At 40.6% G+C, this 25351-nt stretch overlaps 1 protein-coding gene across 5 annotated transcripts in view; it reads left to right on the top strand.

The window, feature by feature from the left end:
* Nucleotides 1-25351, top strand: part of ap3d1 (adaptor related protein complex 3 subunit delta 1) — an 87708-nt gene that overhangs the window by 61091 nt on the left and 1266 nt on the right. The window contains exons 19-34 of one of the 5 annotated variants that reach the window (XM_086004657.1): nt 891-966; nt 1750-1937; nt 3701-3774; nt 5138-5161; nt 6521-6674; nt 8314-8445; nt 10202-10255; nt 11706-11783; nt 11898-11954; nt 15637-15777; nt 17537-17584; nt 20330-20519; nt 21328-21416; nt 21504-21589; nt 23240-23361; nt 24611-24690. In XM_086004657.1, coding sequence (XP_085860783.1) covers nt 891-966; nt 1750-1937; nt 3701-3774; nt 5138-5161; nt 6521-6674; nt 8314-8445; nt 10202-10255; nt 11706-11783; nt 11898-11954; nt 15637-15777; nt 17537-17584; nt 20330-20519; nt 21328-21416; nt 21504-21589; nt 23240-23361; nt 24611-24690 — 1593 coding nt within the window. The remainder of the gene's footprint in view (nt 1-890; nt 967-1749; nt 1938-3700; nt 3775-5137; nt 5162-6520; nt 6675-8313; nt 8446-10201; nt 10256-11705; nt 11784-11897; nt 11955-15636; nt 15778-17536; nt 17585-20329; nt 20520-21327; nt 21417-21503; nt 21590-23239; nt 23362-24610; nt 24691-25351) is intronic. The other 4 variants (XM_086004658.1, XM_086004659.1, XM_086004660.1 and 1 more) reach the window with 4 other exon arrangements.

Raw genomic sequence — 25351 nt, 5'->3', positions numbered from 1 at the left:
GCCACTTTTAAATTTAGACTGGACACGCTGTATGTGGCTTGCCCAAGTGTCTGAGTTACCTGACCAGAAAAAAGTGTGACAAGGGAGCAAGTAGATAAAATGAGTGGCTTCCCCAGTGGCTTGCTGGAATAAGACACAGAAGTGTAAGCCTAAGCCATGTAGCTTGGAAGGCTCAAAGATAGATTCCTTGTCTGCATTGTGTTGGCTCATCTATAAAGCAGCATTTGGGGTGCCATATTTGCCATTGGTGTCCTTAAGCTGAAAAGGGTATAAATCAGCAAGGATTTCCACCCCAATTGCTATTCAATGACTGGATAGAAAATGCACAAATATGGGTGTTGGCTATGAACAGGATTGGACTTGTCTCCCATAACGGCTGACATCCACAGCTGCTGGCAGTTACTACCTGGCCTTGTACATGAAGAATAGGAATTTGGGCAAGGGGCTGTAGGGTTGCTAGTGCCTGTGGGGCCATTCCTCAACAAGAGTCAATGCCTGTAGGAGGAAAGGGGTGAAAATTGGAAAGGGCAACAGCCAAAATAGTAAATGTAAACATTTGCGTTAGTCCTGTAGAATAATGTTTGAAAGAAATGTTTTCAACAATAACTTTATAAAGTGAAGATGCATGTTTTAGCTATTGGAAATAAATTCAAAATCACAACAGATAAAGATGTCAAGTGTGCTTTAATTAGAATACCTGTTCTTGGAGCAGTTCCAGAGTTATAACCACACACAGGCTAAAGTGAGAAATGTATTGCATTTGATAGGCATGTGAAGCTTTTCCATTTATACCAATATTTTAAAAGGCAGAAACTCAGTGTAAACCATGAATATGAGAACGATACCGATTGATTAATTTGATGAGCAGCTGCTATTTTGTTTGATTTCAGAATTACCAGGATGCCAGTGGTGTGGAACATATACCTGTGGTGCAGATAGATCTTACAGTACCATTGAGAGTACCAGGTAATTGATGCAACTATTACAGTTCTCTAGCTTCTATTTATTGCATGTAAAAGTAGTTGCTCTCCATTCTACTCATTGGCGATGTTTTTTGTAGCCCGAGAGTCCTAGTGAAGCTGCTTTCCCTCAAGTCCAAGCTCCCACAATAGCTGATCATTGCAAGTGTGATGTGTTGGCTAAATGTATTTGCCTGGGAAGAGCACTGCTGTTTTTACTCTGCTATTTCTGTGCTGTATATCCTATGTATGTATAAGTACCATTCTGCCTGCCATGCTATGAGTAGCAACAGTGTTGGAACTTGCTGTCACCAAGTAAAAGAAATGTGTGCAAATCACAAAGATTCTTTGGGGGACAGCAGAGACCGGCGGTGATAAATCTGCAGCAGTTTTTGGCCAGAATATTATGTATTAATTAACTCACCCAATCATCTGTATACTATTTGATCAGAAAGTTTCAGAGAAAATGGGTAGCTGTTGCCAAAAGCTTGGAGATGGTTACATCAGAGCTGGCAGTTTTCTGATTTGAGTAATTGTGGGCTAATTTCTCCAAATTCCAATTTTCTTCAGTCTTGATCGCAGTGGATTTTTTTTTTTTTTGTTGCATAAAATCTAGCGTCTAGGTCACACCTCGATGAACTGTAAATGAGTGAGAGCATTAAAAAAATTGCATGTGCGATGGTGCACAAGGATTTATGCAGTTGCCCTTTTTACTGAGTTTCTCTGTAAGCAATTGTAGTATTTGTAGGCTGTTTAGATGCAGTGATCTATGTTGTATTGATGTGCACAGGAATGCCTTTGTCAGATCAGTATCTAAAACTGGAAGAAGAACGTAGGCAACAGCAGAAGCAGGATCGAGAGAAAAAGAAGAAAAAACAGAAGAAAGGCAAACGTCGTCATGATTCACTTCATACGGAAAGTGATGAAGACATTGCTCCCGTTCATCACGTTGACATTATCACAGAAGAAATGCCTGAGGTTAGTAGTTAAAAGTTCTCCTTTATCACCCTGTGCTGCTAAAAGCAGATGAATTTAAGTGGTTGACAATCCTGGCAGTTGATCCATTTGACAGGCGATAGAAGAATTTATTCTGTCCAGCAAGATGATGAAGTATGGACACTGAGTAGGCTCTTAAAACTCGCACTAAAAGCAATTTGAATGTCAGTCATCTGAGTAATCAAGCAAAAAGTTCACAAAATTGACAAATCGCTCCTCTGGATGTGTCCAACGATATTACTGACATGGTTTAAGTAAATTGGCAGGGCACAGAGGGCTATTACTGGCAACCCATGTTCACCCTTGATTGCAATATTGCATATCTTGGGGGTCATTTTAATGCAGTCTTGAGGGAGTACTGCACTGTTCCATCTTTGGATGAGATGTTAAACCAAGGTAGTCTCTGTGCAAGCCGATATTTAAGATTCCGTTCCACAGAGCCAAGAGTTCAGGTGTTCCAGCCAACCATCGTCCTTGATCCAGTATCATCAAAGAAATAGATTAACTGGTCATTTATCGTGTTTCTGTTTGGGGGATTTTGATGTGTGCCGATTGGCTGTCCCATCTGCCTACTTGAGTTACTGCACATCAAAACGCTTTTGTATGAAGTACTTTGACTGACTTCTCAGGAAATGATATAGCCCTATATAAAGGCAGATCCTTTTTCTTTTCCTTTTCTCTCTCTCTCGCATACTTTTGATCTCGCTCTCTTGATGTCGGTCTCTTGTCACTTTTTTTTTGCCTTCTTGCCTTGTCTCTTACTTTTTCATGCTCTCTTGTACACAGTTAAGCACTGTCACAAGTGTGCTCTGTCATGCGCTCTCTGGTTACTCTTACTTTTTCTGTCATGTGCATGCGTTCTCACCTTTTTTTTTCCTCAAGTTTTATCATTCGTGTTCTCACTTTTTCTCTCATTCTCTTGTATTTTGCTGTTGCGCTTGCTCTCTCTGAATTTTGGTAATGTTAAGAAAGCTTTTTAAAATTTCCAAAGTATTTTTCCAGATACCAAAAATTTAGCATTTTTGGTTCTTTAAGTATTTTAGTTTCTAAGTCAGCATGTATAAAATGGTGTGAATTATATAGACCGGAAGGCTGTAGAGGTACTGGATAAATACAGTAGGCACATAGTGAACCGTTCAAATGCTTTGTTAAAGTCAAAAATTATTATCCATCACTTCCTCTCTCATGCTATTAATGTACTCAAAAGTATATTCCCATAAATTAGATTGTTTATAAATCAGTTAGGTTGAGTTTATTAAATTAATTTATTGCAGATCCCTTTCTAGCTTTCATTGTAATGGATTTTTTCCACAGTGGATGCCAAATTAATGAACATAACATTTCAAGGGCTATGGGGATAGTGCAGGAAAGTGGAATTGAGGTCGAAGATCAGCCATGATCTTACTGAATGGCAGAGCAGGCTCGAAGGGCCGTATGGCCTACTCCTGCTCCTACTTATGTTCTTATGTAAATTAATTCATGTTATTGCTATAACATGGTATTTGGCTGGACCCCAAGTAGTACACTGGTACTTCACATTGAGATGAAATGAATAGTGGGGAAAAATCCAGTGACGACATAATTGCAGTGAAGGGTTATGTGTTGTACTTTTTTTAATCCCTATCGATAATCCATCTATACAATGCTTTCTACATCTCTAGCAGAAGGTAACACTTAATGCTACAAGTTCACACTGAACTTTAAACACCACAGTATGGTATTCAATGTTTTTGGGTTTTGTTTAGAATGCCTTGCCTAGTGATGATGATGATAAAGATCCTAATGATCCATACAGAGCACTGGACATTGATTTGGATAAGTAAGTATACATTTGTTATTTGTTAGTATTGTCACAAAGCCAAGAAACTACTGTTTTTGAAACGATTAGCATTTATTTTGTTTGCAGCTGACATTTACACAAATTGCTTAAAGCAAATTATTAGTGGTTCTGGTAAATGTTCAGGTGATTTATAAACTAGTGCTGTACGAGTATGATCATAAATGGGTCATTCTCAAGTACTGGGGGCTCACTGCCATATACTTTGCATGAGTGCAAGTACATTTTGTACGCTAATGTTTAATCACCATTTTCGTGCATTGTAATTAATAAATTAACCCAGTTTTTTTCGCAGATAATTTGAGCCTTTTCCCCTTACGTTTGCACATTTGTAAACAAAAATTATTGGACTTTGCTCTTTCATTCAGTTTATCAAATTTAGATGCTTTAGAAAAAGCCAATTTTAGACGTATTCTCCCATTTTTTGGATGTCTTCTGCCCCTCTTTAGATCAAGTTCTCTCTTTCTCTTCCTTTCCTTGCCATTTTATCACTTCTAACAGAGGGCTTTGAGTGGCCAAGTTTGCATCCTGGAGCTGGCTGTCTGGTCTTCCATTTAAATGAGCCACGTGAACCGACTCTCTATTTTTGTTTGCTTCTTCTTATCTCCCCATCTATTTAAACCCTTGCTCAGCATCTCCCCAGACAGTCCAGTCATGATCAAATGTTTGCCATATGGGAAATTGCAAAGCACACAAACAGCATTAAGTGGCACACTCAATAAAATCTTTCAGTATAGTTATATCCGTTCAAACAGGTTGACAAAAGTCATTTTAAATTGGTGTAATGTTGCCTATGTAAACTACATATAATTATGACCAATTGAACTTGAAATACTTAAAGATGTGTGGATGCATTTTAAACTATATTTAATATCAAATGCATTACTGTACTTTTGAACAGGAGTTGGGTTTACATGAATGCACATACAGGATTTGATACAGACACTAAGATTCCTTCCCCCCCCCCCCCCCCCCCCCTTCCCCTCAATCTTAATGTAAAATCACAATTGTAACAATATTGCACCTCTGGCCATATGGCCTTTCTTCATGATAACTATTCTGATTCTAGATGTAACTACAGTAATAGCAAAATGTGTTATGGTAACACAGCAATTTTTAACATCAATGCTTAGTTTTATAATTGCTCCAAAATGAATATCACTAATTTATGGCTGTTTAATGAGTTCTGTGACTATCTCTCCTTTTCTCTCTCTCTCTCTCTCTCTCTCTCTCTCTCTCTCTCTCTCTCTCTCCATACTTAATACGCCACTCCATTTTTTTCCTGTCATTCTTTCTCTCTCTTTCTACTGCTTGCACAACCATCATCTTTGTGTCCCAACAAAAGTCTAAATCCTATGAAAAAAGGAAGGTATGTAAAATGTAACATTTTGTGTTTTTATTCTTTGTGATCTTTCATCAATCAATTTGACTTGGAGATGGGTTTGAGTGTCTTTTTAAAGATTTATCCCTTTGATATCTACCCAGTACACTTTCATATGGTAAAAATGGCTTTGTTTGTTAAAGCTGAATATTGACACATGCAATAAAATTTCAGGCTATTCAAAATTTTCCTTAAATATTCAAATTTGCAATTTCAGTCATCAAAGGGTTAAACCCAGATGTGGTGTGGGCATGATGCCATATAGTTATTGACGTTCAGTTAAAATTACATCAGAGTTACATTAGAAAGCTGTGAAAAGGTTGAAATTCTTATACTTCTCTAACTTTTTTTTTAATGCTTCTCCCAACATCTCAAAATAGGCAATTTATATTGTGCTTGTATCTATCCATTACTTGCCTTACAATTGTTGTTGGGATACTTGATAATGGGCTTTGTCTATTCCAATTCTACGTTGTTTGTGAAATGGGCATGCTGGTATTCTGAGTAGAATGTTTCTCATACTGACTTGTTTAAGAACTAAACCTCTGCTTTCAGATTTTCTCCCAGTTTGATAAACTCTCCTCAGCATTCTGACTTCCTCCGAAATTTGTACATGCTTTGCACTATTTGTGCCTGATTGTGTGCATTAGCAAGTTGCCTGTTGCTTTCTGATCTTAACCAGCTTTCTCATGTTCTGAAGTTTCCCCAAGAAAACTGGCCATTCATTACCTTACAATACTTGTCAGTAATTTTGAAATGCTTTCTCTTTCTCTCTTTCTCTCTTTCTCCTCCCCCCCCCCCCCCCCCCCCAAATCCTCTAATGCTTTGGTAATAACTACACTCAAACACTAGTGTTCCCTTTTTAATTATACAATGATGTTTCAGATTGTGCAAATAGACTTTAAATTGCCTGATTTGTGTTTTGGCTTGTTCTTGGAAGTAGTCTTGTTGGAAAACTGTATTCGCTAGGAAAACATTTAATTCTCACTCAGTTTTATATATATATATATATATATATATATATATATATTGGCCAAACTTGATCAGCAACATGTTTTCAAAAGGTTCAAGCTTTCTTCCAAATGTGGATGTGCTGAGAATTGTCTATCAAATTGTTTTGCGAGTATTACCGTGGATTTTCCTACTTGCATGACAATGAGTTGTGTTCACCTTAACACACCTGGTTTGTTCTGTGAATGAATTGTTGAAACATTTTTTTTAATGTTTGGTGAAACTAAAATTATGGAGCAGTGAGTGGAAATCCAAACCCTTTGCACATCTGTATCATTTTATTAAACTAATAATAGCCACTTAATTGTAAAACTTTATTTCTATGCAATTTTAAAGGCCTTTGACAGATAATGAAAAACTGCCTGTGAGGACACACCGAGTAACTGAAAAGAAGTCGCCAGAAGTTGAAGCTGCCCCAGTAGAGGAAAAAAGCAAAAAATCTAAGAAGGCAAAGAAAGAAAAAGACAAAAAGAAGGATAAAGAGAAAAGGGTAAGCTAAACTGTTCTGAATTTGGAGTTTATGGAACTCTGTTGGTCCCTGTCACTGTTTAGGGTGACTTAATCGAGAACAAATCAGACTGTTGCCAGTAGTAATATCTAAATGGTGCCTCTCTATTGGATGGCATAGCACAGTAGGATAACCAGATATTCTCTCAACCTCTGGAATCCAGTTCAGATCCAGGCTGGACTAATTGCTGCAAATGTGGCAGTAAAATACCTCAAAACTAGTTCAAATTGAGTACAAAACTACAACACGAACTTAACTATGATTCAGATCTTAATTACGACTAACTGTCCATCTGGCTCTCGATGGCTGGGATAGTTAATGTGCAAGTTACGTTGGTGTGGTGGGGGTGCTTGTCTGAGGTTGAGGTTCGGGCACGTTGTTGGAGGAGAGCAGAGGGAAGAGCTTTACATGGCCCCTAGCCTGTGTTCATGGTCTGAAAATGTTAGATGCTGATAATGTGAAAGTCAACAAAATTACAGCTTTTCTCCTGTGATGTAACTAGCATTTTACACACTGTTCCAGCATAAAATGACAGTCTTACGATTATTACACGGTGTCATTATTTACTGTCGACACTCTGGATGTTAATTCTAGCGGTGTATCGTTTCAGTTATTTCAACAGTGGTTCTGGCTCTTGGACATATAAATAAGTTATAATGGTTTTAATGGCTAGTCCTGGTTACTTGTGTTACAGTAGTGAACTACAAGCTTAATAAAGCATGAGATGCAGTGGTGTGCTTTTAAAATGCTCTCAAAGTCCCTGCTTCCTTTTAGCCATGTTGGAGAATTCATTATCGTTGATGATGAATGTTGCCATTTTTAGAACAGTAAGATTCTACTCTTAATTCTTAGTCATTTGGCTAATTGTTACTGAACCATTGTTCTCTTTAAGCCGCGCAGCACCCTGGAGCTCCTGTACAGCCGGCTCACCGGCTTTTAAATGGGAAAAACCATGCATGCGTGGTATTTTGAATGGACCACGCACCCAAAAAAAATGAAAGGGAACATTGTACTCAACAACCATAACTTGCATTTATATAGTGCCTTTTAACATAGTAAAATGTCCTACAGTGCTTCACAGGAGTTCCTTTTAAGACCTTGTGTTGTAGGAATGTGTTGCTGTTTAAGAACTACTCGCCCTTATCATTTCCCTTCCTGAAAGCTTGGTACATCTTTTTCCTTGTGTTGGTTTGGTAAAAGTTGTTGCACAACTTGTCATAATTAATTGGAAACACATGCAGTAGGTATTGGTTAATACTCCAAGTGCTAACATTTACAGTAACCATCCTAGTCATGCCCTGGTTAAGTGCAAGTATTTTTAGATTTAAAAAAAAAATACATGACCAGGAATATTTACCACCTGGAAATAGTTTTACAGCAAATCACCAACTCTTGTTGAGTAAGTTTCACCTGATTAAATTAGGTCTGACTCTAGCAGTGTAGCCTTCCAATTCAAACAGCAGGAAAGGTAGGCTGGGCTGCGCACCCTGCAGGAGTGCACTTCCTGTTGATCAGGTGAAGTTGTGTTGGCAGTCCTGGCCTGCTGGCTGGGGAGAATTCAATTATATTCTTCACATGTGATTAATGCTTTGTTTCTGTGCTATCTGTTCTCTTGGTACAGAAAGGTAGAGAGAAAGTTAGCAAAAAACACAAGAAGTCTTACGAAAATGCAGAGAATGAACATGCTGCCCCTAAAGAAGAAATTATTACACCGACATCCAAAGAGGAAGCAAATGAAAAATCCACAGGAGAGGTGAGTACTGTGCTGTACATTTGACAAAAAATAGCCTTCCTTTGAATCTGTTTTTATTAAGCAAGTAAATATTAAACATAATAACTTCTTCCTTCATTGGGTGAACTTGATTATCAGCTAGGTTTTCTATTGGAGCTCTCCCCTCTGATCCAGAAGGTTCATGTCCTACTCCAACATTTTGGCACATATACTAGGCTGACACTTCAATGCAGTACTGTTGGAGGTCCCATCTTTTGGATGAGGCATGAAATTTGAAGGCTGGTCTGCTCATGCAGGTGATTGTAAAAGTTACCCTGGCAGCATATGAATCCTTCAGCCTGACAACCCTCCGAACTCTTTGTTCCTCCAATTCTGGCCTCTTGTGCATTGCCTCTCCTCCTTATCCCACCATTGGCTGCCCTGCCTTCAGTTGTCTGTGCTCTGGAATTCCCTGCCTAAACCTCTTCAACTCACTCTCCTTTGTTAAGACCCTCCTTAAAACCCACATCTTTGAACAACCTATTAGGCAGAGAGGTACAGGGAGAGAATTCCCAAGTGTAGGTCCTAGGTGGTTTCAGGCACGGCTGCCAATGATGGGGCAAATGGAGAGGAGAGGCACGAGGCCATAGTCAGGAAGGGAGAGTTTGGGGAGTGGTATGTGGTTCTGCTGGAGTTTGCGGAGAATACAAAAAGGCCCCTGACAGAATCCAAAGAGAATGAGAATTTAAAATTTGAGGCACTGGGGGACCTGGAACCAGTGATCTGCAAGGGCAGTAGTGATGGGTAAGTGGGACTCTGTGCAGGATCGGATACTAGCAACAGAGCTTTGGATGAGCTAAAGTTTATGTAAGTTTGAGGCTGGGAGGCTGGCCAGGAGAGAATTGGAATGGTTGAGTGTGGAAGTAACAAAGGCATACATGAGGGTTTCTGCAGCAGATGGGCTGAGGTAGGGCTAGAGCCAGGTGATGATATGGAGGTGGAAGTAGGCAGTCAGTGTAATGGAGAGGATATAGTGTCAAATTCAGCTCCAGTCTTATAGGATGCCAATGTTGCAAACAGTCTGCTCCAGCCTGAGACAGATGCTTTGGAAGGGGATGAAACCAGCGGTGAAGGTACGGAGTTTGTGGCGGGGGTCAAAGACTGTGGCTTTGGTCACCAATGTTTAGCTGGTGGAAATTGCAAGACTGGATGTCTGGCAAGAAGCCTCTCAAATCAGAGAGGTTAGAGAAGTGGTGGTGGAAAGGGCGAGCTGGGTGTCATTGGCGTACACATGGAAGCTGACCCCATGTCTGTAATGTCTCCAAGGGGCAGCATTTACATGAGGAAGAGGTGAGGGTCAAGGATAGATCCTTGGGCAACTCCAGAGGTAATGGTGCAGAGGGGAAAAAGCCGTTGCTGGAGATGCTCTGGCTACGATTAGATAGGCAAGAGTAGAATTGAGCGAGGGCAGTTCCACTGAGCTGGACAACAGAAGAGCGATGTTGGTGCAGGATGATGTTGTCGACTCTGTCAGGATACAGATGGGTCGAGGAGGGAAATGGAATCACGTCCACAGTCACAGAGCAGGTTATTTATGAATTTGATTAGGGCCGTTTTAATGCTGCGGCAGAGACGGAAACCTGATTGAAGAGATTCAAACAGGGATTTGCAGCAAAGTGCCCCGCTATGTTTGTCTTTTGTGTTCTCTACATCTATCTATGTAATTTTTAATCTGTTCCAAAATGAGAGATCTTGATTACAATCTTGCTGGAATTTTTTTCTGCTTTTTCCTGTTAAGGGATCAGATTTGGACTTCTGGCTGTCTAATGATCCAGTACAAAGCAAATCACAGGTCAGTATACTTGGGTTCCATTCACCCATTAACCAGCTATTCATTTTAGATCGTGCTCCCTAAGCTGGATGGTTTGCAAAGGATTCCATGCAGCTTACAACAAATTTCTCAAACATAGGTAGCTAGTTCCTATTTATATTAGTTTTCAGACTGGAAATAGTGTGTGTGGGGTCTGTATTGATATGTTATAAGAACATAAATAGGAGCAGGAGTAGGCCCTTCAAACCTGCTCCGCCATTCAATGAGATCATGGCTGATCTCCTGCCTCCACTCCATTCACTGGCCCTATTGCCATATCCTTTTGATGCCCTTGCTAGTCAGAAATCTGTCGACTTCTGTTTTGAATATACCCAATGATTGAGCCTCCACAGCCCTCTGGGGTAGAGAATTCCAAAGATTCACCAACCTCTGTGAAGAAATGTCTTCTCATCTCAGTCCTGAATGGCCTTCCCTTTATCCTGAGGCTGTGGCCCCTGGTTCTAGGCTCCCCAGCCAAGGGAAACCGTCTCCCAGCATTCACCCTATCAAGCCCTGTAATAACTTTGTATGCTTCAATGAGATCCCCCCCTCATTCTTCTGAATTCAAGAGAATACAGGCCTAGTTTACTCAATCTCTTCTCATAACGACAGTCCCCACCATCCCAGGAATCAATCTCGTGAACCTTCGTTGCACTCCCTCTATGGCAAATATTATACAAAAATCATTTGAGAGAACAAGAATGTCAACTTGCCTATTTCTTGTATTTTTTGAAATATGAGGGTAAAGATGCATTTGAATTATTTGTGTATGTATTTGTATAGTTAATAGTTGAAAATCAAAAATATAACCAAGAACTTTACTACCAGTGTTTTGGAGATGTTTGCTGGTCTTTATGATTGTTCTATGCTGTTTGAAGTACTTGTGTCTAAATTGTTTAATACAGTGGGCTTCCTTGTGCTCCTTTAAAATTGTATAACTACATGCAAGTGGAGGATTTATACTCTAGAATTAACATTTCTGGCACAGAGTGCAGTGGTGTACTAGTCATGGCACTGAACTAGCTGCTCTGAGGTTGAGAGTTTAAATCCCACCATGACTCGTTGTGAAATTGAATTCAATATATCTAGTAACTAATCTAATGATAGACAAAATTACCATGAAAGCTGTTGGGTTGTTGTAAGAACCCAAATGGTTTACTTATGTCCTTCAAGGAAAGGAACCTGCCAGCCTAGTAAGCAATACTAGGGGCACCTAGGAATGGGCAACAGATATAGCCTTGCCCACAATCTGAGAACAAATACTTTTACAACTTAGTCCTGTGCTGACATTAATATCATAATTGCAATGCTGGTATAAGTTTGCAGGTGTGCTGGCTGACTTCCGGTGAGAACTGAAATTAAGTGAAGAAAATTGTTTTGTTGTCGTGCAGATGACATTCAGCAGTTGAAAAGTTTTGATGTCTTTTTGCAGCCAGAACCACTTAGAAATGAAGTGGCTTCTGAACCAGAAGAGACATTAAAAGAAAAAGAAGATAAGGAAGAGGATGCAGTAAGTACCAATTTCTATGGAGACTGATTTGGCAACTCGCTGTTGCGTAAAGCAATTTTGTGCTAAAGCACACGTGTTTAAAAAAAAAAAAAAAAAAAAATTTTTTTAATTCAGCAAGCGCAAAATTTCAACGAGGGAATTGTTGCTGCTCACTCAAGTATGCTTGCTGCAGTAAGTGAAGTACTTCGTCCAGTTTATCAAACTTCGCAAATCACTTCCCCGAGATCCTTTTGGTAATGTTGGGATTTGTCATTCTGTCCTTTAATAATTGCCACTTAAATAATTTAACCTTTGTTGGTTTTTCACCTTGGAGTTGTTTCCTGTTATCTTCAGTTCCTTTTGAAAATTGTTTGCTTGAAAACAGTTGTTGCTTAAGGCATACACTCTTCTGTACGTTACTAAGTGACTGTTAAAGTATCTTGTTCTACTTAAAGCACAATTAGAATTCCGTGCACATACAACGTTACATTCAGCAGCACAACCCTTGAATTGCTATGATCATGTATTTCAAAAAATGTTAGTTAAATATTCTGAAGTATAAACTATTACTGAAGATAATTTGCAAGTAAGTACATGTTGGTCATTATTATAATGGCACCCTAGTTTTATTTAGAAAATTAAGGGCTTAAGCACAATCATAACCCATTGATGTTTGCTGGGTAATCAAACAAGCACACACAGCTTGCATTTACTGTATATAGAAAAACATCCCAAGGTGCTTCATGGTGTTGTAATCAGAAAATTAACACTGAATCAAAGGAGCAGATAATAGGAGGGGTGACCACAAAGGTTTAGTCAAACAGGTGGGTTTTAAGGAAGGTCTTTAAGGAGGAGAGGGGTGGGGAGACAGAAGGGTTTAGGGAGGGAATTTCCGAGCATAGGGCCTCAATGGCTGAAGGCATGGCCAGCAGTGGCGGGACAAAAGGAGTGGGGGCAGGAACAAATGGCCAGAGTCAGAGGAACAGTGAGTCATGGGGTGGGAGGGCAGGGGTTTGTACTGCTGTAGAAGGTTCTGGAGATGGGGCCATGAAGGGATTTCACAGGAGGATGAAAATGTTATATTGGAGGACCGGGACCCAAAGTCTGTCTCTCTCTTGGGCAGTCCCTCGGAACCGAGGATGACTTGCTTCCACATTAAAAATGAGTTCTCAGGTGACTGAGTCCAATGTGGGACCTATAGTCTCTGTCACAGGTGGGGCAGACAGTGGTTGAAGGGGTGGGTGGGTGGGGTTCTTGGGTTGACGTGTGCTCCTTCCACTGTTTGCGCTTGGCTTCCGCTTGCTCCCGGTGAAGAGACTGTGTTCCGCGCCTTCCCGGATGCTTCTCCTCCACTTTGAGAGGTCTTGGGCCAGGGATTCCCAGGTGTCCGAGGGGATGTTGCACTTTTTCAAGGAGGCTTTGAGGGTGTCTGAAGCATTTCCTTTGCCCACCTGAGGCTCTCCTGCCGTGTCGGAGCTCCAAGTAGAGCGCTTGTTTTGGGAGTCTCGTATCAGGCATGCGGGCGGTGTGGCCCGCCCATCGGAGCTGATGAGCGTAGTCAAAGCTTCGATGCTGGGGTTGTTGGCCTGAGCGAGAACACTGATGGTGCGCCTATCCTGCCAGTGGATTTGCAGGATCTTGCTGAGGCAGCGTTGGTGGTACCTCTCCAAAGTAGGTCAGCGAGGACAAGGGTGATGGATGAGTGGGACTTGGTGCAGGGTAGGGCAACAGAGTTTTAGATGAGCTGAAGTTTACAGAGAATGGAAGGTGGAAAGTCGACCAGGAGTGCATTGGAATAGTCAAGTCTGGAGGTGACAGAGCTACTCTGGCTCCGATCAGTTCGCTAACTGGGACCATGCAAGGGCATTCCTGCTGAGCTGGGCAACGGAAGAGGTCCTGGAGGGTAAGAAGGATTACATAGGATATACAGCACAGAAACAGGCCATTTGGCCCAACCAGTCCATGCCGGCGTTTATGCTCCACTCAAGCCTCCTCTAACTCTATCAGCGTAACCCTCTATTCCCTTCTCACTCATGCTTATCTAACCGCCCCTTAAATGCATCATTTTGGCAAATCCATCATGGATAATGCAGCATAGTCACAGGAGACACCTGTGGCTTTGGTTTGGATCTTTTCAATGCTGTGGCAGGGGTGAAAAGCTTTCTTGGAGAGATTTAAACAGGGAGTTGCAGGAAAGATGGGTACAGATTTGGGAAGTGACGACACATTTGAGCACTTTGAAGAGGAAAGGGAGGTTGGAGATGGTGGTAGTTTGCAAAGACAGAGGGGTTGAGGATTCATTCTTTGAGGTGGGGGGTGATCGTGTAGATTTAAAAAAGGGGAGAGGGACTGTACCTGAGGGAACAGAGTGCCATTTACAATGTCAGCTAGTATGGGTGTCGGGAACGGAAGTTAGGTGATTCGCTTAGTGGAAATAGGGACAAAGGAGCGGGAAATGGATCTCGTGGACAAGATAAGCTCGGAGAACACTTGAGGGGAGATAGAATAGAAACTAGAGAAAAATGTGGGTTCATGGCTAGGGCATGTAAATTAGTAAAAGGCTAATTTGTGTATCAGAATATGGGGATCAGAAACAATTTGATTAGAATTTAAGAAAAGTCCTCTCTTCAAAGGTTCATATCCCTTTTTGTATTCCATCTTAATTGTGGTACCAAGTTGTGTTGGATATTCCAATATATTTAAGTAATATATGCCTCAAAATATTTGGTATGCCAAAATGTTGTTTGTATGTGCACGTCGCAAATTTGTGAGAAGTGTACAAATGTAAATAAATAAGACCCAGGGCTACAATACAATAGGGACTGCAGTTGTATTAAGTTCAATTAGTGGTGTAGCTAAGCAGTGATGTCTATTAACTCAACAGTGCCACCAACAGGAATTTTATTATTCTCGTTGGTTATAAAGTGCACATCAAAACACAAGCCCAAATTGAATGGCACTTTAGTACAATCCCCACCACTTATAGCAGGCGCGTTCATGCGAACGTGATTTGCCCGTTGATGGCCAGTATAATGGGAAAGAAATACATATTTGAAATATACTTATAAGGGACTGCGAGTGTGTTCGAATCGCCCAGCTTTGGGACACCTCATCTAAATTGTTTCCGGGCTGTCTGGTCAGGAGATAGACTCAAGTTAAACAAACTTGACACAGTCTGTGAATTTCTCCCAAACTTTATTCCTGGAACAGATTCTGTCTTTCAGGGAGCAATAAATAGTTTATCTAAAACTCACATCAGGCAATGCTTGTGCTCCTCTTGCCCATTAATTCTAATCTGCAATCAGTTTATAATCTCGGGACAGAGTTTCTGACATCAAACCGCACAGTTCAGATGCTGACCACTGATATTCAGTGTAGTTGCAGGGTCAGTGTTAATGTTTATGGCAGGCGATCACCACTTTCAATAAAGATGTTATTGCCTGAAGCGCATTTAAAGTCTTGAACTAGATGTTGCCGCAGCTGCCAGAGCTTTCTGTTTTGACTCGAGAACCACTGTTAAGTGCTTGGAGCAGACAGCATAATTAAAGAAACCGCACATTTCCAGGCTGAATCCGCATTGTGCTAATTATGCCAGCTACAATTTGCAGAGCATGATGCAAATAAAGAGACTGAACTTAATTGCTGAAAGAATTGCTTTTTGCATTTCTTGGAGGGCATCATATTGAATAAAAAAGACAGCATTTCTGTTTCTGCCTAAACTAAACTGAGCACTTAAGACACTATAACCAGCCACTATAGAAATTGACGTTAGTGCTTTTTGCTTGAGCATGAGCATATAACGTGTTAAACAGACCTTTTTAAGTAGCGGGGCCTGTAATAAGATTTTCTGATTGCTGTGCCACTGCTGCATTAGAAGTCGTCAAAACACAAGAAGAAGAAACATAAGAAAGACAAGTCAAAAGAAGAAAAGAAATCAAAGAAAAAGAAACACCACAGTGACGAAGAGGCTCCAGAGTCTGTTCAGAACGGCAGCTTGGACGATGAGCCCTTACCGGTATGTTCATTTGTACACTAGCAGGTATTGAGATTCAGGGTGATGGTGGTCCTTTTTATACAGAGCGAACTGTTTCAAAATAAATGCTATTGAATAAAAATTGTGGATATTTATGTTGTGCTTTTATTGCTGGTCCTTTGATGCACTTATTTTCTGTAAGATAATGTGATAGATGAGAAACCGCTTCAAAATGTTTAAATTTGCAGACCCTAATGAGAAATCATTTAATTAAGTCGAGCAGCATTGTGTATTAAATATTGCCAGTAACCTTCAGGTTCAAAAGCTAATTTTTTAAGTTTAAATTTTTATTTGAGGCGTTCCCCTTTTTTCCCTCCCTTTCCTGCCCATTGAGTCTGTCTGAGCCACACACCAGCTACAGGTGAGGGGTGGGAGGGTAACTTGTTCTCTGGCATTCTTTAATGGCCATTGGTAAGTCTGGCCTACTAACGATTTTTCTGCCTATTTAATGCTTGAATTAAAAAGCCAGCAAATATGTATATGCATGGGACATGTGAAAGAATATACAGTATAGGAAACTTTTTTGATTTACCGACACCTAAATAACCGGAAATCTCGGTTAACAGGCAAAATTCAGGAGTAGGTTCAAGTAAGTTTTATTACTTGCCTTCCTCGATCTGTTGCTGTGCAAGGGTGTGGCTGCAGCTGTTGCTAAGCTACAGAGACGCTTGGAACTTGTGGCCATTGTTCTGAACCTGTTGCTAAGCAACAGGGTGTGTTGCTTTATACGGAGCTCTCCACTCCGTATCTTTTACTATAGCTTTCGGTTATCCGGAATTTTTGATGAACCGGCGTCCCGTCGGTGCCAGATTAAAAAAAAGTTTCCTGTAGTTGACAGTTTAAATCTAGCAAACCTAACCCAAGAAAAAGGTGAACTATCTTTACAACCAGTCACAATTTGAAAAGCTTCCCACTGAAGACTAATCTTTAATACGTATAGCAACGAGATTTCAAACACACATGTCTTGGTTGAATGTTTTGTTCTGAACATGCTTCAATATTTGGCCATTTTATATAATCCTGTGTTCCCAGAAATACTGCGACAAATCTAACTCAAGAATTAAGTGTAAAGTGTTTCTGAAAAGCTCACATGATGGGGGTTATTGAAGCTTTAGAAAGGGTCCAGAGAAGGGCTGTAAGATAATTCCCAGTTTAAAATACCAGTTTCCCAGATAGGCCCAATGAGCTGGGTCTCTATATTTTAGAGAAGTGCAGACATATGGGTAATTAGATTGAGATGTATAAAATAATGAAGGGACTAGCTTTGTTTATGTAGGCCTATTATTTCAACTGGATAGGTTAGGGAGGACCAGGGGTCATGCTTATACCAGTTATGTAAGGACAGAGCTAGGTTGGATGTTAAGCTGTTCTTTTCCCACAGAACAGTGGAATAGATTGCCAGCTCGTGCCAGGAATGATTATTTGCTGTATTCCTTCAAGTGATAGCTGGGCCTGTTTTTGGTTGGGGCAGGGTTCATGTACAAGAAATAGGTATCCTGCAGGGTCTCACTGACCTCCTGGAATAGTTTCAATCGCCTAAGGCGATTGGAGAGGAATTTTGCTATTTCTCTTTTTCCACCGCCCCCACCCCCTGCCAAATTGGCCTGTGCTTTTTGCTCCTCCCAGGAGATTACATGGCTCCAACTGGATGCATCACAACTGTGTTGGATAAGCTGGATGGATCAGTGGGTCATTTCCTATTTGTCTTTTTTTATATTCATATGTTTTTAATATTTTACAGCCAATGTCCAGCTACTACCTTCTGGCAGAAAATTCCTATATTAAAATGGTGAGTACCATAATACTTCAGTATAAATTATTACAGTTTTTATGTAAGTTACAATTTTTATGAAGCATTGCATTTTTTAAATAGCTCCAGAATATTTGTTCTTCAATTTTTCCTGCGTTATTTAATCCCCATTCATACCTGTTTCCATTTCTTGCACCTTCCTCGAGGTGGAAAACTATATGGTCTTGGGTATGGCTTGTACTACACATCTGTGATCAGATTCCATACAGTTGTAGCTAGCAGATTTTTTTTTTTTTAATACAGATGTTTCTGTAATTCTCAGTTTACAACACAAATATGTAAGATTGTGATACACTAATACAATGGTACAACAGGTTAGGGTCACACTGGTAATTATAGATCAAGCGGATGTGACCATCTATTTGCAAACAACAGCATTACCATCGGCAAATCCCCCACCATCAACATCCTGGGGAGGGTCACCATTGACCAGAAACTTAACTGGACCAGCCACATAAATACTGTGGCAACAAGAGCAGGTCAGAGGCTGGGTATTCTGCAGTGAGTGTCTCACCTCCTGACTCCCCAAAGCCTTTCCACTGACTACAAGGCACAAGTCAGGAGTGTGATGGAATACTCTCCACTTGCCTGGATGAGTGCAGCTCCAACAACACTCAAGAAGCTCGACACCATCCAGGACAAAGCAGCCCGCTTGATTGGCACCCCATCAACCACCTTAAACATTCACTCCCTCCACCACCAGCGTACCTTGTCTGCAGTGTGTACCATCTACAAAATGCAGTGCAGCAACTCGCCAAGGCTTCTTCAGCAGCACCTCCCAAACCCGCGACCTCTTCCACCTAGAAGGACAAGGGCAGCAGACTCATGGGAACACCTCCAAGTCACACACCATCCTGACTTAGAAGTATTGCACCGATGCGTCATTGTCGCTGGGTCAAAATCCTGGAACACTCTCCTTAACAGCACTGTGGAAGTACCTTCACACTGACTGCAGCGGTTCAAGAAAGCGGCTCACCACCACCTTCTCAAGGGCAATTAGGGATGGGCAATAAATGCCAGTGACGTCCACATCCCATATACAAATTTTTTTTAAATGTACAATTGATTAGTGTACCAACTGTAGGGAGGTGTATAAACCAACTGAAACATGTCCTAAGAACATAAGAAATAGGAGCAGGCCATTCGGCCCTTCGAGCCTGCTTCCCCCATTCAATACGATCATGCTGATAGTGCGGGAAGGTGGAGTTGAGGTACAATATCTCCATATCCCTTGGTTTCCTTAATATCCAAAAATCTATTGATATCAGATAGGTACCTTACTGGAACAGACTGATTGCAAGATTCATAGACCTGGAGAACATCAAGTGGGGATGTACTCGCATGTCTGTCATTCTATATCAAGCAGTAGAAGGCCACACATTGAGAAGGAGCCGTAGCAGAGAAAAATAATTTCATCAAAGACTGAGTCCTTGATGATTGGAGTATGAGAATAGCAGGCAAAAGGATCGTTCCTGAACAGCATAGCATAAGAAAACAGGCCCTTAGTCATCCACTCCTGATTTTTTTCTCTTCTCCTCCCAGCATGTTTCACCAATAACTGAAGATGTTTGTTCAGGGAAATCAACAATGTTTTAGAAAGGGAGCTTTGTATACTCTTAATTTGATAAATAAATTCATATTTAGTTCTTCACCTTGTGTATTTTTTTGTAAGTGCCAGCAGTTGCTTGCAGTACCAGTTGTGCCTGTAGGTGGTGCCATGATAAGCATTTGCTACTAAAAATGCCCGTCCTGTGATGGGTGCAAAGCACTCCCCTAGCATTTGGTTTTGGCAGCGAAACTTCCCATATAGCTCCATAATAAAGACACAGTATTTTCAAGAGTGCTGTGGTATATCCAGTTTTCTACAGTCAGTCTGTTCCAGTAAGATTGACAGTCTGAAGAAACACTTAAGCAACCTGCCAGTACAGCAACCCCTCGATACTAATCACCTGAAAAAGCAATCTCCAAAAGTATTACTGGAATTTTAAACGGCATCATATTCAGCATCCCTTTCTCCGCCCTCCTCCGCCCCATACCTTTAAAACTTCCAAACGATGGAAAGTGCTACAGGCTCGACTAGTGGAACCTCAATCGTTACCAGCATTAACAGGCAAGCTAGATCCCCTGGAAATGCAGGAAACTCGACTCCAAAAGACAAAGTCGGAGGCCTAATTAGAATGGAAAACCACTTTTGCCCATCACCATTGAGTGGGGGAAGTCCAGTGATTTCATTTTCGTAACCCACCCCCAACAGCACAAAGTTGCTCCCCTAGTAGTTCAATAAACCCGATGCAATTCGCCACAACTTAACTTAAAACCACATGATCAACACCATGTGACACAGTCTGAGCTGGGGAGAGGAATGAAGCTTATGTGAAATTCCCACCACTAATCTGAAAGGCCACCAATGCCTTTTCTCCACCTCCCTCCCCCCCCCCCCCCAAAACCTGTCAAGAAAAGACAGGCTTAGCAGTGACAGCTGAACCACCCCAACCCCTGTGGCTAAGAATGTTTGCTGCCTTGTCTTTCCGCCATCCAGTCCTGTCTTATTTTCTCTCCTTTGCCCCTCCCATTGTTCCTCCTTGAGCTGCATACTATACTTGGTCTTGATTCCCCGTGTGCAATGCCATGGGAATTTGACTAGTGTATTGAATGCTTTTTTTAGTGTAAAATGATTATTTAAATACATAAACGTGTTTCATTTTTTTTTAAACTGTTTACTAGATGTGTGATATTCAAGGAAATCTTCAGGATGGAAGTCAAGTGGTTGTATCGGTTATCTTTGAAAACCAAAGTAGCGGTTATCTCAAGTCAATGGAGTTCAATGTTTTAGACTCTCTCAACACTAAACTGGTCCGATCAGAAGGGTCCTCCATACACGATGGTATAGCGGTTCCTTTCCAGCTTCCACCAGGTAAGACGCTTCATTGATATGGCATGATCAGTAATTTTATTTGCTTCTAGGATTACACTGAGATAACTCCTAACTATTTGAGCATTGCTCTAGAAATTGGTTTTAAACTTCTTGAGCTTTACCACAAATTAAATGCCTGAAGAATAAACTTAATATTGTACAACTACAAAGGGGAATAAAAAAAAACTGCAGTTGCTGGAAATTAAAGTGCTGGAAATAAGAAACCGCTCAGTCAGCATCTGTGGAGAGAAAAGGCAGGTTAACGTTTCGGGTTCCCGGGGAGGGTCTTAGTGCTTTATGGATTTTGACTGACCTATGTATTTCTCATTTTCTGGTTTCATTTTACAATATCTCGCCAAGTTGTACATTTTCTTACACTTGCTCAAATAAGTTTTTCACCGTGATGGACAAATTGCTATCATTCACTTATTCTCGTGTCACTGCCTCTATGTAACATACATGAACAGTAACCTTCCTTTTGGTGGTAGTGCACTATCTTCAGCCACACGGTCTGTCAACATTTGGTTTTGCCATGCTTGCTTTGTTCCCTGACATGTCCGTGGAGGAGTTCACACACCACAGGAGAAAAGGGACAGCAATCTGTATAAACTCAAAACAACAGTGGAACTGTGTGTATGCTGGAAGGCTGCAACACAAGCTTTGGGTTCTGATGAAATTGTGAAACCATTTGGGCATTGTATATTTCTGTGTGCCCAGTAGAATTACTTGAACTGATTGCTGTTGAATTATATTTAACTGTTGCATGTCTAAGAAGACTAACCTATTGAATTGCATTTTGTTTCTGAAGAAGTTTCAAATGAAGCTCGGTTTGTGTTTACTGTGGAAAGCATCGTCATGCCACAGAAACTGAAAGGAACACTTACATTTATAATCAAAGTAAGTTCAGTCAGTGGCAAGTTTTTCTGTTTCTGTATTTTCTTTGCATTATATTCAGTCTTTCATATTTCTATTTTTTTCCCCCAGACAGATGATGGATCTTCTCATGAAAAACTTGATTTTAAGTTACACTTCACTTGCACTTCGTACATGATCACAACGCCTTGTTATAGGTTTGTTTTCAAATTCTTCTGTTTTACTGGGAAAGTTCTGCTTTATGAAAACTTCAGGGGATCCCAAAACAGCTCAAACAAGAATGATACTTCATTATATAGTCATGAGGTGATGATACCGTTAATATGAACTCACTGAAGTCAGAATAGAAAACAGTCAAATGTGCAATCAACATCTGAAGTGAAAGACAGGTTAACATTTTAGGTGAGATCCTTCATTAGAAGTCTGTACTAGCAATTTAGTTGCAGCTTACTAAAGACAGACCTGCGGTACTTTGCATCACCCGGTTTGTTCGATGGTCTTGGGTAAATGATGTACATTTATTCTGTTTCCAGTTATTTGCAGCAGAGTACTTTATGCAATTGAATGTGCACACATCCTAGATCTTCAATTCCTGTAGTGGGCGGTATGATGTGGTGGCATGCTACTTCAGTTTTACTGGTAAATGAGTAAAGCAGCTAGTGGTTCTTGTTAATTTGTGTAAAGCTATGCTTCTGTAAAACCATAATCCTTCAATAGGAGCATCCTGTTCTTCCCCTTGTTCTATCTTTTCAGTTTAATTCCTGGTATTCGTATCTGGAATAATTGCTCAACATCGTAATGATATTGGGTTGGAGTGTCTGCAGCAATAAAGTGGCTCCAATGTTTCTTGTACACAGCAACCTCAGTGTTTGAGAGCTGTTGCAAGTTTTGTTTTTAATATATTGGACAACTGATTAAATTGCAGGAATTGACGAGACTTTTCTCAATCAACAGACCTTTAGCACTGAACAAGCGGGAACTTGCACCGTTGAACTTTGGTCAGGGTCTTTCATGTGTTTAGCTCCTTGTGTAGTACTTGTGACACAACCGCAACATAAACAATAATATAAATAAACCTGACAACTTGTTGAGCTTATGACCAGTAAAAGCAGGCATGATGTGTATTAACTGGCGTATGCCAGCAAATACAGCAATGTAATTTAGTGCTTGTGGTACAGGGCACGCAACCCCTGACCAGTTGTAATTTCAGTAAATCTTTTAATTTGTGGACTGACAGCAGGTGAAAAAATCTCCATGTAAGCTGCTAATATAACCCAACTGGTTCACTACAGTCCTTCGGGGAAGGCAACCTGCCACTCCTTTCTGGCCTGGCCTATATGTGACTCCAGTTCCACTGCATAGTTGACTCTTAATGCCCAATGAAGTAGCCTTGCCGGCTTCTTGGTTGTAAAAACAATTACTTCTCCAGAAGGTGCCCCCAACCACCTTGGGGAACCCAAGGATGGGCAATAAATGTAGCCTTGCCAGCTACTGAGAACAGCAGCAGGAACTCCGCACCATTCCTGCTTCATGTTTTTTAAGTGTTCTTTAAACTGGAGCATGGCAAGAATCAGCGGGCACAATGATTCCAATGTATGGGATAGGTCATGGTAAATTGAGTAAGTGCAGATAAACTTTACTCCTGATGAGGCTAGTTGTTGGGAAGGTTTGAGACCTAGTAAAACAAATTTTGAGCTTTTTTCATTCTCAGTCTGAGCTCAAGTTGTGCTTCTTGTGGCTGTATTGACGTTCTCACACTGCCTTACAAATTGGTCCTTTCTTCCTTTTATTGAAAGCTTCTTGATTGCATAGTACCATTTCTAAATGCTTCCTCTTTACTTTTGCAGTGACGCATTTGCAAAATTGCTAGAATCTGGTGAACTAAAGATAAGTTCAATAAAAGTAGATGGAATAAGTATTTCCTTCCAGCTCCTTCTGGCAAAGATTTGCTTTCATCACCATTTCTCAGGTACTTGTTTCTAGACACAGAGGGTTGTTTGCTGTACTCGCACATCTGCTTGAGATTCATTTGAATGTTTAAGAGTTGATTGCAAATAGACTGAATGGAAATCACAGCTCTACAAAGTACCAGCTGATCAATTCAGAGCCATTGTGGAACATTCAAAGCCCATAGAAAATACACTTGGTCTTTCACGTGTGAACATTGTAGTGGAATCTGAAAAAAACCAAGAATTATAATGGCTGAATGCTGTTTTCTGCCATCAGTTTATTTCATGTGGACAAAATGTTTTTGGAATACCAATGGCTCTGGCCTGTGTTTTTTGTCTAACCCAGTGTACCCTCTTACTGGCAATTTGATTTCAACAATGCATGTTTATTTGACACATTCAATTTCCAGCGTATGCAATGGTTGTACTTATTGCATCCAAGCTCTGCTTCCCCCTGTAATTGGCTGAATCCAGTGTATCTTTTGTGTCGTACATTTGACACTTACCCTAATTTTTAGTGCCTATGATTCCCAACGTAACCTGTCCATTGTCACGTAAAGATGCATCGCAATAAATCTCGCACTAAGCAATTGTAAGAGTCACATAATGGCATTCTTTGTATCGTGGGTTGAGGATTGCCGACGACGACTCTTTGCCTGGAGCTGACACACTGCTCCTGTGAGATTACGGTCTCATTCTTGCCAAAACGGTGAAGAAAAAAGCTGCCCTAGCAGTTTGAGTGTTAGTGATGCATTTACAATCGTAGCAATGTACAAATTACTAATGGGTATTGCGTATATCCAGCATGCATCAGACCAGCACTGTATTCAATTCATTCTGCTTTATATGCTCAGTGTGTTTTCCATTTACATTAGTTACACTGACAATGATTTTTTTTTTTTTTTAAACCTATATGGGCCAGTTTTTAAGTTGCTACTCGTAATTGATTTTAAAGGCTACTTCAAAATTCTGTTTAGAATGTACTTCATTCTGGCACAGTTACAGAAATCGTACCTGAAGTATGTCATTACTTCTAGACAGTGTAGAAAATTAACTCTCTCAGCTTCTGGATCTGCCCTCCAATTGCATGTATATTCAGAGATCCATCATTTCAGTAAAAGGATGACAGAAAAGTGCAATGAAATAGTAACTACATTTTTTTTTTAAAGTGGAATTTCGCTTCACTAGAACATGTTGAGAGTTAGTGATTTTGAAATAGTACATTGTGGCAGTATATGTGAAATAATCTGTTTCGTTTCATCTTCCCAGTTGTGGAACGAATCAATTCATGTGCATCTATGTATAGCCGTTCTATCCAGGGTCATCACATGTGTCTTTTGGTGAAAATGGTGAGTATGAGCCTAAAACTAGAATATTGTGATGCATCCTTGTCAGAAGCCTTTTAGTTGTGTCTCATCCTTGACCGCCAGCAGTTTCTGAAAACAAGCATGTGACTCCAATAGTTTAAGCCCATCCTGTTTGTGTGTATCATGCTTATCACACGGAGTCTTGCTTTGGTTGGAGATTGCAGTGCAAGACTTCTGCAGGATGCCACCACTATCTTCACTCTTTTTGTAAGGTTGGTTGATAGCAGGGAGGAATCTAGAGATTTATACTGTCGTTTCCAAATGTGCTGCAGAGTAAAACCTACCCTAATGTTTCTTGGCCTATTTATGCTCTAAAATGGGTTGGTTTGTTTCAGGATCAAGAGGATAGTGTAAACTGGGTTAAGAAAATTCATATATTCTTCAGTAACTCAAATTCATTTGATTGAAAATTTGCCTGGAAACTGCGATTTTTAGGAGTGTTCAGTGTATGTTTTGGGGAGTCTGGAGTACCCATTTAAAATCAGAATTTTGAAGTTTGTATAATACTTTGTACTGTTCTAACCTCCCCAATGCACTTGATTTGAAATAAGTGATCTGTTCATTCTACTATTGGCAGATATCAGCATGTTGCCCCTAGCTGGAAGCCTGTATGAGGCCAGCTGTGTTTGGTCTCCTGGTCGTG

This window comes from Somniosus microcephalus, chromosome 13, assembly GCF_052327205.1.
Source record: "Somniosus microcephalus isolate GS21.2 chromosome 13, FLI_Smic_1.0, whole genome shotgun sequence".
Classification (NCBI taxonomy): domain Eukaryota; kingdom Metazoa; phylum Chordata; class Chondrichthyes; order Squaliformes; family Somniosidae; genus Somniosus; species Somniosus microcephalus.
Note: the sequence above shows the minus strand (reverse complement) of the source record. Positions and strands in the feature narration are given on the sequence as shown.